The sequence below is a fragment of the Rousettus aegyptiacus genome, unplaced genomic scaffold (assembly GCF_014176215.1).
Source record: "Rousettus aegyptiacus isolate mRouAeg1 unplaced genomic scaffold, mRouAeg1.p scaffold_m13_p_6, whole genome shotgun sequence".
NCBI lineage: Eukaryota > Metazoa > Chordata > Mammalia > Chiroptera > Pteropodidae > Rousettus > Rousettus aegyptiacus.
The window spans coordinates 64,149,202-64,166,887 of record NW_023416309.1 but is presented as its reverse complement, the minus strand read 5'-3'; the positions used below and the strand labels follow the sequence as shown (position 1 = coordinate 64,166,887).

Below are 17,686 nucleotides of genomic sequence, written 5' to 3'. Positions count from 1 at the left end.
TATGTGGAATATATTATGTTAGTTGTTAGTTAGAGCAGGCAAAAAGGAGTCAGAGGACAGCAGGGCTGGGTTGCCAACAGCTTCATGGGCCCGGAAGAGTTAGAATTCTATTTCGGTGCCACAGGAAGCTAAGAGTTTTAAGGGGAGACCAACATCACCAGAATTTGGTTTAAAAATATCACTCTGGTTGCTAAGTGGAACATATAAATTTACAAATCTGTATACAAACACATATGTAAATGCATTTTAAAAGGCCTGGAAGCATATACCTCAAATTATTAACTAGGGCAAAAAGACTGATGATATCGAAGGGGTTGTATACAGGCAAGGGGAGGAGGGACACAGGCAGGCAACTGACAGTTTTTCACATATTTCACATTGTATGAGTTTTTCATAAGAATATATCCATATATTACTGAATAATTTTAAAAATTAATCGCCATTGAAGATATTTCAAGCAGGCTCTTCAGGGTGGGAGGCCAGGCCCAGAGAGGCACAGTCTCCCACTCAGTGCCACTGGAGTCAGGATGCATCATGCTAAGAAGGGTGTTTGAGTATAGTTGCTCAGGTGGGCAGGTAAGGTCTTTGCTCTCACTGTTCGCCATCCCACCTGAAACCCCCTTACCTTCTCCAACTAGCAGGTTCTTTTTCAGTCTTCAAGATGACAGCTCAAGTATCACCGCCTCCCTTGGGAAATATGAGCAGCTGCCTATCTGCACTCCCACTCTCCACTCACAGATCTATTACATCACTTGTAGAACTATGTTCTAGTCACTTGTTTACTAACGAACTCTTTGAAGGCAAAAACTCTCTCTTATCTACTTCTGTATCTGCAGTACCTGGTATAAGGTCTAACATGGAGCAGGCACTTGGCAGATCTTCATTAAGTTACATTTTAAACCATGGTCTCTGTTTACTTTAGCACTAGACATACAACCATTTACTTAGTTACTGACTAGACCCCTTCCTCTCTTAGCCCAAACTTTGGGCACTGACTATAGAAGTCTTCTCCCCAGGGACAAATGCAAATCACAGATACAAAATTTCAGCTAGACTACATTTGAAGAAAGCTTCATCCTCTGCTACCTGAATAAAGAGTAACAATGCACATAAGCAAACAAACAGCTCTGAAAATTCCCACAGTAAAAAAATCTTAATTCAGTGTTTTTCCATTGGTTTTGGTTAAAGAACATTTTTCTTTTTGCATACCTATTAAATCTTGCAGAATAATAACAACAGCTGCTAACATTGACTGAGCACCTACTTGTGCCAGGCACTATACTGAGGACTTTCTCATTATCCTCATTTTACAGATAAACTGAGACCCAGAAAGTTTAATAACTTGCCCAACATCTGACAGTTAGATTTTGGAGAAGCCCACATCTAAGCCACAATCTATCCAGCTCCCCAGAACACAGTCAGGTGAATGATTCAGGAAATGTTGATCCAGACAAGAAAAGAGTTTCAAAAACCATCAGTGCAATACACATATTCTTGGCCTCTCCAGGATTTTGCAATAGATGGAAGAAGTTATACAATACTACTTCACCATAAATCAAGTTCAAATAATAATCCAGCATAAAATATACTCCTCTGCAAGACCTGGACTCAAATCTATAGGTAAATTACCAACGAAACAAGTCTATGATACAACTCAAACTCTAAGCATTTTGTGTTTCTCCGATGCCTATTTATCATGTCAGAACTTTGAAAATTGACTATTTTGGGAGGCATTTACATGGTACGATGAAGGCCAAATCATACCTTATGTTTGATTTGTCATTCAGGTTGCTAAATTCAAGGAAACTTGTGACCAATAGAAGTTATACAAGTCTAGAAATAAATGCTAACATCTATCATCAACTAATTTTTGACAAGGATGCCAAGGAAAGGAAAATCTTTTTAACAAATGGTTCTGGGACAACTGGACCTTTCTTATACCATATCCAAGAACTAAGTCAAACGACTTTAATATAAAAGCTAAAACTATAAAACTCAGAAGAAAACATAGGAGCAAATCTTGGTGATCTTGGATTAGGCCAAGAATCCTTAGAAATTACACCAAAAACACAATGACAAAAGAAAAAAATACGTAAATTAAACTACATCAAAATAAAATCTTCTGTGTTTCAAAGGACACCATTAAGAAAGTAAAACAACAATCTACAGAATGAGAGAATATATTTGCAAATCATATATTTGATAAAGGAGTTGTTATCTAGAGCATATATGCGATTCTTACAAGTTAATTTAAAAAAGACAAATAACCCAGTTAAGAAATTTAGTGAAGAATTGGAATAAACATTTCTCCAAAAAAGATAAACAAATGGCAAATAAGCAAACAAAAAGATGTTTAACGTCCTTAGCCATTAGAGAAATACAAATCAAAATCACAATAACACTCACACCCACGAGGATGGCGAGACTGTAAAAGACAATAACAAGTATTGATGAGGATGTGGAAAACTGGAACCCTCAAACATTACTAGTAGTAATGTAAGATGGTGTAGTCACTTTGGAAAACAGTTTGGCAGTTCTCAAATGTTAAACATGGATTCTCCATATGACTCAGCAATTCCACTCCTGGGCATATACCTAAGAGAAATGAAAATATACAATTACAAAAAAACTTATACATGAATGTTCACAGTAATATTATTCTTAAAATATTCTAAAGTATTCATCTAGAATGTAGAAACAGCTCAAATATCTATGAACTGAAGAATGGATGAACAAAATGTGGCATAATGACATGGAATATTATTCAGCAATGAAAAAGAATGATCACAATATATACAACTATCGAATTATGTTATACACCTAAAACGAAAATGTTATATGTCAATTACACCTCAATTTTTAAAAACAAAGTTATGTAAGGTATGCACATCAGAAAGCTATGTCTCAGCAGAGAGATTTTGTTTGGAAATGTCATGGTTCTCAATCTGAAAGCCTCATTAAATACAGATTCCATTTTTAAAAAATGAAGTACCGATTTGTGCTACAATGTGGATGAACCCTGGAAACTATGCTGAAGCCAGCACATACTGTCTGAAATGTGTATGAAATGTCTACAATAGGCAAATCCAGAGACTTAAAGTAGACAGTGGTTGCCTAGGGCTGCAGAGGGCAGGCAGGCATGGGGAGGGGCTGCTAATAGGTATAGGATTTCTCTTGGTGTTATGAAATGTTCTGAAATTAACTATGGTGCCAGTTGCACAACTGTGAATATCCTAAAAGCCATCAAATTGTATACTCTAACTCTAAATGGGTGTATGGTATGTGAATTATATCTCAAAAAGGCTGTTTCAATAAAGTTCTCAGAGGAGCATATCATCTGTAACTTCTAATGGATTTCAGTGGATGGTATACAGTGGTTGTGGAGTGGGGGCTTCAGTCCATGGAACCAATCATTTCACTAGAACAAAACAGAAATATCTCACACAATTACTCCCCCTGCTTCCTTACTACCCTTTTTCATTAGGGCTCCTTTTAGACCTCTTATTTTTTTTTTCTTTTCAGCACTTATCACAATCTGTGATTATCTTTACTTGTGTGATTCTTTGTTTAATGTCTGCTCTCTGGTTGAACTGTAAGCTCCATGAAGACAAAGACTGAGTTTTGTTCATTTTTATATCACAGGTGCCCAGCAGCAGCTAAGTCAGTTCTCCGATAGTTGCTGGATAAACTTTCAACACCCAGTGAACCATGTCAAATTAGACTTAATATTTTCTCAAGTTACTGAATCAAAACAGCTTAAGAGCCTGCAAGCAGAGTCTCTTTTATTCAGTTAGGTTTTTACCAAGTCCAGTGATGATGGAACAAGCATGGCCCTGTGCAGGGGTGAGGAGAGAGAAGGGAGGAGAGGAAGTGGGCAGAAGCAAAAAAGAGATGGCAAGAAGGTACAAAAAAGAGAAGGCAAGAAGAGTGGAAAGACAAACTTACTTTTCTAGATTGGCCATCTGCTTCACAGCTTCCACAGCCCCTGGTAGAGGCTCAAGGTCAATAAAGAAATTCTCCGACTCCCATATGCTGATGGCCTTCTCCTGAGAAGAGGAGAAGCAGGTGTTGCCTGGGTACTCACCCCAGGCCTCAAGAGAAGGATAATATCACAGCTGGAAAGGGCTGCCGACAAGGAAAGGGTGGGGCTTCCACATTCCCCTCATCCCCCACCCACATACCATGGACATATTTCAGGGCAGGAGAGGGACCCCGTGGAGCTTGCCTACGTTCCAGTCCCTCCCCAAGAGAGATCTGATTTCTGCAAGGATCCAGCAAAGACCAGCTAAGATGTCAGGTGCTGTGAATTCTGAAGCCTGCTCTGCTAAAGGCACAGCTGGAGCCGTCTTGAGACCAATCATCATGAACCACATGTGTGCTTGATCTTAATGGCCAGAGGCATGGACCAGGTCTTGCCATAACATTAAGAGTCTTTAAATTCAAGGGCTGGACAAACTCAGAGATCCTTAAGAGCACCACTGCGGGGGAGTCGGAGGGCCACTGGGCAGAGCTCCAGGGTAAGAAATAGCTTTTATCTGTTATCATTGGGATGCCAATAAAAGCTTGGTTTAAAAGAAAGAATTCTGCTTTTAAAGTCTGAAAGCCAAAAATCCAGATCCTCATTTTACATGTGAGAAAACCAAAGCTCAGAGGGGAAGGGATTTACCTAATGTTACACAGCAAAACGGTGACTGAGCAGGGAGAACCCCATCTCTCAATCCTCAGGCTAGGAGTTTCAACTTCGTCTGGCTGAGCCAAAATCAAGTTTGCACAACGCCACACCTTTTCAAGGCCAGGACAATGGGGAAGTGACAACAGGAGAAACAAACCCCAGCCTCTGAGAAGCAGGAACCTAAATCCCCTGTGCACTGTGCAAGAAGGACCTCTGCCAGATCAGAAGCTTATATACTCCAGAACAAGCACTACCACCACAGAAGATGAGTGTATGGAATACACTGAGATCACACTGGCAATACTCTTGTGAACTAGAAGAGGCAAATGAGTCAAGCAAATGGGTTAAGCAAATGAGTGTTTATTGCTAACATGTTCTCTTTGACCCTCACATCCCACAAGGGGTAAGAATTGCTGTACCCAATTTACAGATGAAAGAACTAATGCTCACCGATGTTTTTTTCCAAAGCCACTTATGGGTGATACTGTCAGAACTTGAACTTGGAGCTTCTAACTCACATGGAGGCAGTATAGGGTGGTGGGAAACACGCTCGATGGAGGAGTTAGAAGTCTTGGCTCTTGCTATGTGATCCTGGACTAACCACCTCACCTCAATGATTAGCATCCCAGCATTCCTTCCCTCCTTCTTTCACTTAACTTGCTCTGAAACCCTGGTCATGGCACTGTCTCTCTCTGGGCTCGGTTCCTCAACTGTCCTAACAGTGTGAGATTCCAAGCCCTTTCAAATGAGTACTACCTTCTATTTCTGCCATGCTTACCTCTCAGGGAGCTGTGAAGATCAAAGGGAATATGGATAAAGTGGTATTTTGTAAAGTAGAAATGCCTCATATGTAAGCTGGGTTGGTGAGTTGGTTGTTTTTAACTACAGATGCTGGGCCAGCTGGCTCAAGGGGAGACCTAAGGATGTCCTGCTGAGAGCTGTGCTGGTGACAAAGGGCATGTTTTTGCCTATTAAAATCCCATTTTCTGCAATCTTCCCAGAAGCAGAGGAAATTGGATCAATCTGAGAGTACCCTCTCCTTAGTGTCCCAGGAGCTCTGTTCTTTGCTTTGAACTTGGAAAACGGCAATTCATCTCCTTAGACCCAGACTCTGCATGACTGTACAAAAGACTGGAAAAGCTACTTCCCTTTTCAGTGGTGGGGGTGGACTTAGTTTCATCACCTTAATACACTCCTGGGAAGAATTAAGGTGCCCCGATTGCCAGTGCTGTGCACTGTCTATAAATGAGCACACACACGGAGCAGGGGGGCATGTTACTGAGGCTGAAAATGTTACTAGGGTATTTCCTCCAGTTTAAAGTTGTTAATTAGGCATCAGGACTGGGAGAAGCCAGCACACTGGTCTCTGGGAAGTGCCGGGTATTTATGACCAAAAACGGCACTTTATTTCCTTTTTTAACACCTGCTCAGCAACAAACCAAATTATCGTTGAGGTGCCTTTTCTAAGTCAAAAGAAATGTCAGAGAACAGGACTTTGGGGTGGGGAAAGCTAAATGTGCTGGAGAGGCAGAGACTTGGGTTTGAACCTTGGCTGAGCCACTTAGTAAATATATCACTTTGGACAAGTTTCTTCACCTGCATCTGGAGATAATAATGTTTACCTCACCGAGGAGGTACACAGCCAAATTGTGATTACCAAATAGGCTCTAATATCATCACTATCAACACCATCATCAAATCCTCTGGCAGTTACCTTGGGTGGCCAATAAAGGGATGCCAGAAAATACCCAGCCTCTTTAGTTTGTGCATGGCAAAACGCCTGTTCCTTTTATGAAATCGTTTAAATTTACAAACCAAGTTGTCTGTAAACCTGCCTGGATATCTCCTCCCTCAACCTCGCATCATGGACTCAGAGAGCAGAGCTCACGGGGGAATCAGGGGGTCTGGTGAACACAAGTACTCCGAAGGGCCAGCAGACCAAGGGGAGAAGCCAAGGAGTTGATTCCACCCCATCTTGACCAGACTCATGATGTGATGTCCAGAAAGTCACACAACCTCTTTTGGCTTCAAATACCACTGGTAGCTATCCGGTAAAGACACTCAACGTCATGAGAATGAAGAAATAGAAATGTAACTGCAGCAAGGGTCAAAGAAGATTTTACTTGTAATAGTCATTTTATTAAAAAAAAAAAGACTTGTGGCCAAATATACGAAAAATTTTAAAGTCAGCTGAAGATAAGTATACTACGTTTTATACTCTCCTGAATTTTGAGAAGCCCTCAATGCCAACAGTTACTGAGCGCAGGGCTGCCCCAGGTGCTGCGCCTTCAGGACCCTGTTTTACAAAAGGCCCACCCTGAGGCTCGGGGCGGCGATCCACCCCCAAGGACATGCAAACTGCGGGGCTGGGAAGGCGGGCTTTGATCTCCCCGCCCCGGGAGGGCGGGGGCCCCAAGGCAGGAACTGCGGCCAGGGCAGGGGATGCTCACGCTCAGCCCGGGCTGCAGGCGGCCGTACTGCTCCGACACCCAGAAGCCGCGCCGGTCCTCCAGTGCGATGAAGGGCTGATCCGGGAAGCGCGCGCGGAACTTCCTGAGAAAGCCACCCTCGAAGTCGGCCAGCACGCCGTCCATGTCCACCAGCACCCGCAGGGCTCGGCCGCCCACCGTGCCAGCCGGCCCGCCCGTCCCCCAGCGCCGCGTCGCCGGGACCCCCGTGACGCGGGGCCGCGGCGCACACCAGCCGCCCAGCCGGATCATGGCCTCTTGCACTCGCTCGTCGCGGACAGCGATGTTTGGGCGGCGCCTCCAGGCGCGGTAGGGCAGAGAGACATGACCTCCAGAAGAAACCACTGCCGGCTGGAGCGCGCGAGCAGCAAGCGCGCAGACTCCAGCCCCAGAGCGAGGCCGTGGCGCGCGCAGCACCCCGCCGCATGGTAGCGCCGCCCTTAAAGGGACTCGCACCCCCTCGGAGGCACGAGGGGCGTGGTTTTGAAGGCATCCATGAGTGCGGGGATCTCTCCCTGGGATATCCAGTCCCTTGGCTCTCCACTCACGTCTTCTTCCAGGACCCGGGTCCTGGGCACCCACTTCACACTGCACCAACAGTGTAATGAGACGTTTATTGAGCGCTTTCTGTATGAACAAAATAGGTTCCTGAAATCCTGGAACTTATTTCAGAAGGGAAGACAAAAAGCAAATATACCTGCACAACAGGCAAAATATATTTCAGGGAGTGACAGTAGTGTGAAGGAACCAAAACAGGATAATGTGCACTCTGAAAACCTCCCTGCTTTACAGTGAATATCTGGGGGAGAGGCTAGTATTAGTTGAACAAATAAATACCTTGCAAAATCACAAAGCCTTAATAAAACTGATTTTTAAATATATCTGTAAGTAAATACATTGTTACATACCCTAGTATAGGTTGATGGAGAGGTGGAAGGATTTGGCAGGGTGGTCAGGGAAAGTCCCTTGTAGGAGGTGATGTTGGAGCAGAAACAAATGATGAGAAAGAGCAAGCAGGAACCAAAGAGACAAGTGGTCCAGGTAACAAGAACAGCAAGCTCAAAGGCCTGAGCCCTCAGGGAGTGGCCAGAAGGCCAAAGAGACCACAGTTTTTATATGTTATTTATGTAGCACACACTTGCTAAGCATCTCCTCTGTGCTTGGCAGTGGTATCAAGTGGTGGACAAAGTCCCCATGCTCATGGAAATGACATTTTTGGAACTTTTTGAAAGTATGGTAAAGGTTCAATCAGCAAAGAAGCAGTATGGCACAGTTGGAAAAGTATGGGGGCTGGGCGGGGGGGTTGGGTAGGGGGTTGTCCCACTGATCCATGCCATGTAATAAGCCTTCAGCACCCTGGCACAACAGATTAGTCTTAAGGCACCTCTAGAATTCAAGGCAGGGACTGCGTCTGATTCATCCCCATATCCTGAATGAATGAATGAGTATGAGTGAATGTGATATCTGCAACAACATTTTCTGGTTGCTCTCCAACTCTCTATCTAAGATTTTCCACTGTGCTTCTTCACCTTGATATTCATTCTTTAATTACATCGCCATGTTTTTCTTTATAATTTATTATGAAAATGTTCATACAGAAAAGTTTAAAGAACCGTACAATGAAGATAAAAATGCACACCACCTGGATTCTGTAGTTAACAATTTGCTATATTTCCTTTAACATATATCAGTGCATATCTCCATCCCCCCACCCATCCATCAGTCCATCTTATTCTTTGTGCATTTCAAAGTAAGCTGCAGAGAGCAGTACATCTCATCATTAAACATGTCAACTGAGGGAGCTTTAAGTGAATGTAATACATTTAAAGGTAAATTTTACAAGTGAAATGAACAAATCTTAACTTTACCATTCCACTAGTTTTGACAAATGTATACTTAGCAAGACATAGACCAGTGCTGTCCAATAAAGGTATCTACAGTGATGAAAGTGATCTGTGCTGTCCAGATACCGTAGCCACACTCCACTTGTGGTAACTGAGTAATTGAAATGAGGCTACTATGATTGAGGAAATAAAAATTTTCATTTTATTTAATTTAAATAATTTAAATTTAAATAACCCATGTGACTGGTGGCCAATGTGTCGAACAGTGCTAATATAGAATATCTCCATCTTCCTAGAAAGTTCTTTCCTGCTCCTGCTCCACCTGCCCTTTCTCCCACTGCTCTAATTTTTTCAGTACAGATGAGTATTGCCTCTTTTAAAACTACAAATGGAATTGTATACCATGTACTTTTTTTGTGACTGACTTCTTTCATTCAGCATGTGTTTGAGAGCCATTTATGTTGTTATATGTATCAGAAGTTTGTTTCTTTTATTGCTGAATTCTGTTTCATTGTGTGAATATACCTGAGTTTATCCAATCTCCTAGAGATGCACATTAGGCTTTTTCTAGTTTTGGACAGTTATGTATAAGGCTGCTATGTATATTCATGAGTCTTTTTGTGGATGTGTCTCTTTCTTTTGGGTAAACACCTACGAGTGGGACTGATGAATTACAGAATAGGTATATGTTTAGTTTTATAAAAAACTGACTGAGATTTTTCAAAGTGATTGTGTCATTTAACATTCTCACAAGCAATGTATGAGAGTTCTGTTAGCTCATTTGTATTATCAATCTTTGTAATTTCAGCCATGGTTTTGGGTATGTAGTAGTACATCATTGACTTCTATTTGCATACATTACCATTATTTTCTTTACTGTTTACATGTGAGTTGTTATTTTTTTTGTCTTCCCCCTTTGGAATGTACGTTCCATGATGGCAAAAAAACCTTGTCTTTTTTTTTTCAACTGATATGTCCCTAGTGCCTGGAACAGGGCCTGGCATATGGTATCTGTTGAATAAATTCATTCATGCTTGTATTCAACAAATAGCTTTTAAGTGCCTTGAACAGAGTAAATATTATTAATCTCATTTGTCAGGTGAGAAAATTGAGACTAAGAGATAAGAGAGTTCACCATGTTCAACATAGCTGATAATAAATGCTCATCATAGCTAACATATATGGATGCCTACTATGTGTCAGGCACCATCTAGGTTCTTTATGTAAAGTGATGGAGAAGTAGTAATTTAAAATAAACAATTTTAATACTCTTCCTTTCAAGAGGTGGGGCTGAATTCCTATCACCCTGAATGTGGGCTAGATTTAGTTACTTACTTCTAATGAATAACATGAGTGATAGTTTGTGACTTCCAAGAACCGTTCATAAAAAGCATTGTGGCTTCCTCCTTGACGCACAGGCATGCTCGCTCGCGCGCTCTCTCTCTCTTTCTCTCTCTCTCTCTCTCTCTCTCTCTCTCTCTCTCTCTCTCTCTCTCAGATTATTCCCAGTAGTATGGAGACATTACCATGAAGAGGAACTCAGGCATCCCAACAACAACCTGAGAGGAACTGAGACCTCCCAACAACAGCCACATGAGTATGCCATCTTGAAAACAGGTCCTCCAGCCCTAGCCGAGCTTTAAGATGCAGCATTAACTAGCACCTTGACTACAACCTTATGAGAGCCCCTGGCTCAGAACCACTCAACTCAGCAGCTCTAAGATTTGTAATTCAGAAACTATAGGTGATCATAAATGTTTGTTTTGGGGTAAGTTTTACACATCAATTGATCACTAATACACAAGGTCACTAATAAATATTGGAACTGGGTTTCAAATCCAGACAGTCTGAATCCAATTGTCACATGTTCATAATGACATCTATACTTTATTAAGTGTCTCTCATGTGCCAGGCCCCATGAAATTGTCTTGCATTAGTAAGGGTTAGGGCCTGGTGCCCTGATCTTTGTACTGTATGCAGTAACTGGGGCTCAGGCTCTGGATCTCAACTGCCTGGGTTTTAATCATGACTCTGTCACTTATCAGTTATGATACTTTAGCATGTCTTTAAACATTGCTTGATTAAATTTAATTTTTGTAAAATGGAAATAATCATATCATGGGTTTTTACATTTAAAACATTTAGAACTGAGTTTTGCACACAGCACTCAATACAGATCAGTTGTATTACCTCACATGTTATTTTCTATCAATCATGGTGACTCACAGCATGCAAAGCACTTTTTCTATTTGTATCTTCACAATGACCCTATGAGATAGGCACTATCATGTCACAGGGCAGAAATAGCCTCGAAGAGGTCAAAGTGACTTTCCCAGGTCACAAAACTGGTTACTAATGCAGTGAGCCTATAAATCAAGCCCATATGACTTCAAATCCATCCTTACCATTATATTACCTTCCAGTCTTTGCATTAACCTACATTTTCCGCTAACTGGGTAGGTTGGGCAGAGAACTCACATATATTGGGGGCCTCCTTGTGCCAGGCATTGTGCTAAGGGCTTTCCATGTGCTCTTTCATTCATCCACACACTAAAGCAGTGATTTTTCCTTTAAATGTTTTCCCAGATTCCTTCCCATGCTCAGCACATAAAAGGTATGCAAAATGTTTTTGTTGACATGAAAATAGCCCCAAGTGTACAGAAGTTGATTTTTTATGATAAAGAGGATTATTTGCCCTATTGGTCAAGGATCCAGCCTGCCAAAAATATTGTCTTTAATAAAATGGATAAGGAGCTCCTGGCGAGCAATGCCCACTTGGGCGTGTGTCCCCTTCCATCATCCAGGTCAGTGTTTAATGGTGATCTCCCCCAGCCAGGATGTTGACTGTGAGGGGAGAAAACTTAGCATCTTCATAGTACTGATGGTGGTGATGGGACATAACCTCAGATCTGCTTGCTGTTCTTACTCTTTCTGCAGGGCAGAGCTGCTTTTATCTGTCCCTACCCTGTGGTGGTTTATACCGAGGTGCATATGACCCTGTTAGTCTTTTTGGGTGGCCTTTGCCCTGCTGTTGAAGCCTGTGATCTTGGCCTTTCCCCTCTTTGCAAACTCTTCTCACTGTAGCCTTCATGTTATGACCAGTTTGCTTGAATCTCTGCGTGCATCTGAGTTACCTGCATACCCTGTGCAGGTCATGACAACCAGGATGCTACCTAAGGTCCACTTAATGCTAGATACCTTCATCAGATATTGCAGGCCTGCCAGTGAGGAGTTGTACTGATCCAGCACCAAGTTAACATGAGCTATCTCAAAGAAGGCTTAACTATTTTCCTGTTGATACTTGGGAAGCTCTGGGAGAATTATTTGTTTCTGACTTGCCCCTTGCAAGTTTTGACTCCACTCAGAAGAAGCCAGGGCCAGAATATAACTGCTTTCTTATCTAATTTTTTTCTCAAAGTCCCAGTTCCAGAACTCTTTCTCATTTCTGCCTAGATATCTGGGAACTCCCTTTCTGTAGAGTTCTTTCTGCATGGGGCTTATGGCTTACAGCAAACCTCAGACAGAACTTTAGTACATAGAAGAAAATTAGACTTTGGTACATAGAAAGAAATTTGAAATTAAGAAATTTCAACCAAAAAGCTGGCTTTGAGTCAAATGACCTTTTTATTCTAATTGCTGCTATCTGTCATTCTCCTCCTGGAGGACAACCAACCCAATGGTTTAGGCTTTGGGTCAAAAGGGGAAAGAGAAAGAAACCAGCTGACTGATAAGAAAAGGTATGACAGGATGTATTTCAAATGTACTGCACCCAAGCAACCAAAGAGAAAAATAAAGAACTTCATCAAAATTAAAACTTTTGTGCTTCAAAGAACTCAAATAAGAAAGTGAAAAGGTAAGCCACAGAATGAGAGAAAATATTTGCAAATCATATATATGGAAAGGGACACTTGTATCTAGAATATATAAAGAACTCTTACACTCTACAAAAAAAAAATACTTTGGGTAAAAATGGTGTAATAGGTAAATGCCGTGCTCAGCTCCTCTAATGACTACATAAAGATACAACTAAATTATAGAACGATCACCCTTGAGAACCACCTGAAGACTCTCTGAGCAGAACTTCTATACTATAGCTAAGGATATAAAGAAGAATCCACTTTGAGACTAGTAGAAGAAGCTAAAAAACACAGCCTACTTCTACACCCACATGTGGCAGTTAAGAATCAGGAAAGAGATCTCAGCTGTAGAGGTACTCCCTGAGGAGCTAGGGGTCCCACTCTGTACCAGACTCCCAAGCTGGGCACCAATGCTGGGGAAAGGAATTCCCACAACATCTATATGTGAAAAGAGTGAGGATTCCATATGGGTGACATAGAGGGCTGCTGTAGACCCAGGCATCCACTTAAAGCACCCAAGCATAGACTCACCAGCTCACAAACACTTACCCTAAGCTCCAGTGAAAGGAACACATCTTGAAAAGTGCCAGAAACATACAAGGAGAAACTGAATTGTCTGACTTTATGGTGTGGGCTTGAGGGACAGCTCTCTTCAGGACAGAAGTACTGGAAGGTACCATTGGTCTTTTCTTGAGCCATAACCCCCACACGGCCTGAAGGAACAGATGAAGGCCAAATCCTAGTCTCCATCAACTTGGCTAACACTGTTTGCCCCACTCTGGTGATTCCCTGAGACCCTGCCCCACCCAACTTGTACACTCTCCTGAACCTCTTTCAGCCTTGGCCCATGCTATGGACTTCTCCAAAATCTCTCAAAGGTTCACAAATCCTAAACAAGCAGCATCTGGCCTCAGCGAGCCCTGTACCTCTTGTTAAGTGGTCCCAAACCTGGCACTAGTGGCAGCCAGCCTCACTTCACAGAATAATCACTCACAGGCACCTCCAAGCCCAGCACAGGCAGCTACCAACCACAGATTACTTTGTAGCTCATACCAGGTAGACGTGGGCCAGGCAGAGGCAGCAGCTGAACTTGCCTTGCACCAGAGCCCCTCCTAAGAGGCTCTAGAATCAATATACCAGCTGGATGACTTCAGACCACACCAGAGCACTACTCAATTAGCTCCACGAACTACACACCTAAAGGGTGGACTTAGCATACACCAGAGCCCCACCAAAGTGAATCCTGCTCTGTGGGGTCAGCCCCTACTTAATAAATCATCTGTTGTAATCATTGTCACAGCCAGTCAGCTTGAGGGTCAATCCCACCCACTATGTGCCCATAGCAATCAAGGCTCAATAAAGCAGGAGGGCACACACAACCCACACTAGGGTTAAACATGGAGAACCTGGCTCAGGTGACAAGGGAGATGGCACCACAGGACCCCACAGAACACCTACTACATAAGGCCAAGAATGGGAGACATGGCAGATCTGCCAAATGCACAAAAACAAACACAGGAAGTCAGCTAGAATGAGAAGACAGAGAAACATGACCCAATTGAAATAATAGTAGAAAACTCTAGAAGAAGAACTAAATGAAATAGAGGCAAGCAATTATCAGAGTTCAAAACAGTGGTTATAAGGATGTCCAATGAACTTAGCAGTAGATTAGATGAATTCAATGAAAACTTCCACAAAGAGATAGAAAAGACAAAAAAAGATCAGAAATGAAGATTATAATAATTAATATGAAGGCTATTTGAGATGGAGTCTACATCAGATTAAATAAAGCAGAGAAGCAAATCAGTAAATTGGAAGACAAGGTAGTAGAAAATACCCAATCAGAACAATAATAAAAAAAAGAATTTAAAAAATAAAGACAGTTTAAGGGACATCTGGGACAACACCAAACATAACAATGTATTTGAAGAAATAATGGCTGAAAACTTCCCTAACCTGACAAAGGAAATAGATATACAAGTCCAGGAAGTGCATAGAGTCCCAAATAAGACAAACCCAGAGAGGCCCACACAAGACACATCATAATTAAAATGCCAAAAGTTAAAGACAAAGAGAGAATCTTAAAAGCAGCAAGAGAAAAGCTGTTAGTTATATAGAAGAGAGCTCCCATAAGACTATCAGAAAATTTCTCAACAGAAACTTTTCAGGCAAGAAGCAATTGACACAGAATATTCAAAATGATGAAAAGTAAAGACCTCCAACCAAGATTACTCTACCCATTTACAATTGCAAGAAAGATAAAGAGCTTCCTAGACCACCAAACTAGTATTACAAGAAATGTTAAAGAGGCTTCTTTAAGAAAAAGAAAAAAAATTTTAAATATGCATAAAAAGAAATAACTCCACACCCATCAATAATTTCTTTAAATAAAAATTGATTAAATTTTTCAATCAAAAGACTTAGAGTGGCTGAATGGATTAAAAAACAAGACCCATACTTATACTGCCTTCAGATCAGAAAACATATACAGAGACTGAAATAAAGATGGAAAATGATATTTCATGAAAACAAAATGCAGAAAAGCTGGTGTAGCAATACTTATATCAGAAAAAAATAGACTCTAAAACAAAGGCTGTAACAAGGACAACAAAGGGCATTTCATCATAATAAAGGGATCGGTCCAACAAGAACATATAATATTTGTAAACATTACTCACCAACATAGGAGCACCTAAATGTGTAAAGCAAATATTGATGGATGTAAAGGGAGAGATCAACAATAATATAGTAATAGTAGGGAACTATAACACTCTATTAACATCAATAGATACATTATCTAGGAAGAAAATCAACAAGAAAACAGTGGCCTTAAATAACAAATTAGACTTGTCTGATTTAATTAATATTTTTAGAATATTTCACCCCAAAGCAACAAAATATATATATATTTTTCAATTACAAATGGAACATTTTCCAGGGTAAACCACATGTTTGGCCATAGAACAAATCTCAATAAATTTAAGAGTATTGAAATCATATCAAGCATCTATTTCTATCACGATGGTATGAAACTAGAAATCAATTACAAGAAGAAAACTGAAAAACACACAAATATATGGAGGCTAAATAACAAGCTACTAAACAATGAATGGATTAACAACAAGAAAAAAGAAGAAATCAAAAGATACCTTAAGACATATGAAAGTGAAAACACAATAATCCAAAATCTGTGGGACATAGCCAAAGCAGTTCTAAAATGAAAATTTATAGCGATACAGACCTACTTCAAGAAACAAGAAAAGTCTCAGATAACCTAATCTTACATCTAAGGAACTAGCAAAAAAAGAACAAACAAAGTTCCAAGTGAGTAGAAGGATGAAAATAATAAAAATCAGAGCAGAATAAAACAAAATAAGTTCTAAATAAATATACAAATGATCAATAAAATTAAGTGCTGGTTCTTTGAAAAGATAAATAAAATTGATCAACCTTTAGTCAGATTAATCAAGAAAAAAAGAGAGCCAAAATTAATAAAATCGGAAATGAAAGAGGAGAAATGAGAATTGATACCACAAAAATACAAAGGATTACAAGAAAATACTGTAAACAATTATATGCCAACAAATTGAACAAACTGGAAGAAATGCATAAATTCTAAGAAACATACAATTTTCCAAGACCGATTCAGGAAGAAACAGAACATCTGAACAGACTGGTAACTACTACTGAAATTGAATCAGCAAACAAAACTCCCAACAAACAGAAACCTAGGACCAGATAGCTCCAGGTGAATTTTACAGAATATTCAAAGAATATTTAATACCTATCCCTCACAAACTATTCCAAAAATTGAGGAGGGAATGCTCCAAAAATGATTTTACAAGACCAGCATTACCCTAATTCCAAAACCGGACAAAGCCACTACAAAAAAAAAAAAAAAAGAAAGAAAGAAAGAAAGAAAGAAAGAAAGAATTATAAGCCAATATTCCTGATGAACATAGATGCAAAAATCCTTGACAGAATATTAGTAAATCAAATTCAGCAATACATCAAAAAGATTATACACATACACTATGATCAAATGGGATTTATTCTTTCAATGCAAGGTTAGTTCAATATCTGCAAATCAATTGATGTGATACACTACATAAACAAAATGAAGGATAAAAACCATCCAATCATAGCAACACATGCAGAAAAGCATTTGATGAAATCCAGGATTCACTTATAATAAACACTTTCAGCAAAGTGCAGATAGAATGAATATAACCCAACATCTTAAGGGATACATATGACAAGCCTACAGCTAACATCATATTCAATGGGGAAAAGCTGAAATATTTTTCTTTAGGATCAGGAACAAAACAAAAATGATCACATCTTATTCAATATAGTATTGGAAGTCCTAGCCACAGCAACCACTTTCTTATATCACATACAAGAATAAACTCAAAATGGATTAAAGAGTTCCATGTAAGGCCAGAAACCATAAAACTCCCAGAAGAAAACATAGGCAATAAACTCTCTGACATTGCTCTTAGTAATATTCTTTGTAACATGTTCCCTAGGGCAAGAGAAACAAAAGAAATAATAAACAAATGGGATTATATCAAACTGAAAAGGTTTTGCACAATGAAGGAAACCATCAACAAAATGAAAAGACAACCTGCTGATTGACAGAAAGTATTCACCAATGATGCATCTGATAAGAGCGTAATATCCAAAAAATATACGGAACCATGGAACTTAACACCATAAAAATAATCAATCAGATTAAAAAATGGGCAAACATGAATAAACAGTTCGCCAAAAAGAACATACAAATGGTAAATAGGCATATGAAAAGATGTTCAATTCACTAATCATCAGTGAAATGCAAATCAA

The 17,686-nt window shown here is 40.3% G+C and overlaps 1 protein-coding gene across 2 annotated transcripts in view; it reads right to left on the bottom strand.

Annotated features, from left to right (window-relative positions):
• NT5M (5',3'-nucleotidase, mitochondrial) overlaps positions 1-7,534 on the bottom strand; it is a 28,829-nt gene extending 21,295 nt beyond the window's left edge. For both annotated transcript variants that reach the window (XM_016136214.2, XM_016136215.2), the window contains exons 1-2: positions 7,123-7,534; positions 3,946-4,046 (exon numbers count right to left, since the gene is read on the bottom strand). In XM_016136214.2, the coding sequence (XP_015991700.2) occupies positions 3,946-4,046; positions 7,123-7,392 (371 nt within the window). In that variant the 5' untranslated portion in view covers positions 7,393-7,534. The remainder of the gene's footprint in view (positions 1-3,945; positions 4,047-7,122) is intronic.
• Positions 7,535-17,686: the final 10,152 nt, after the last annotated feature.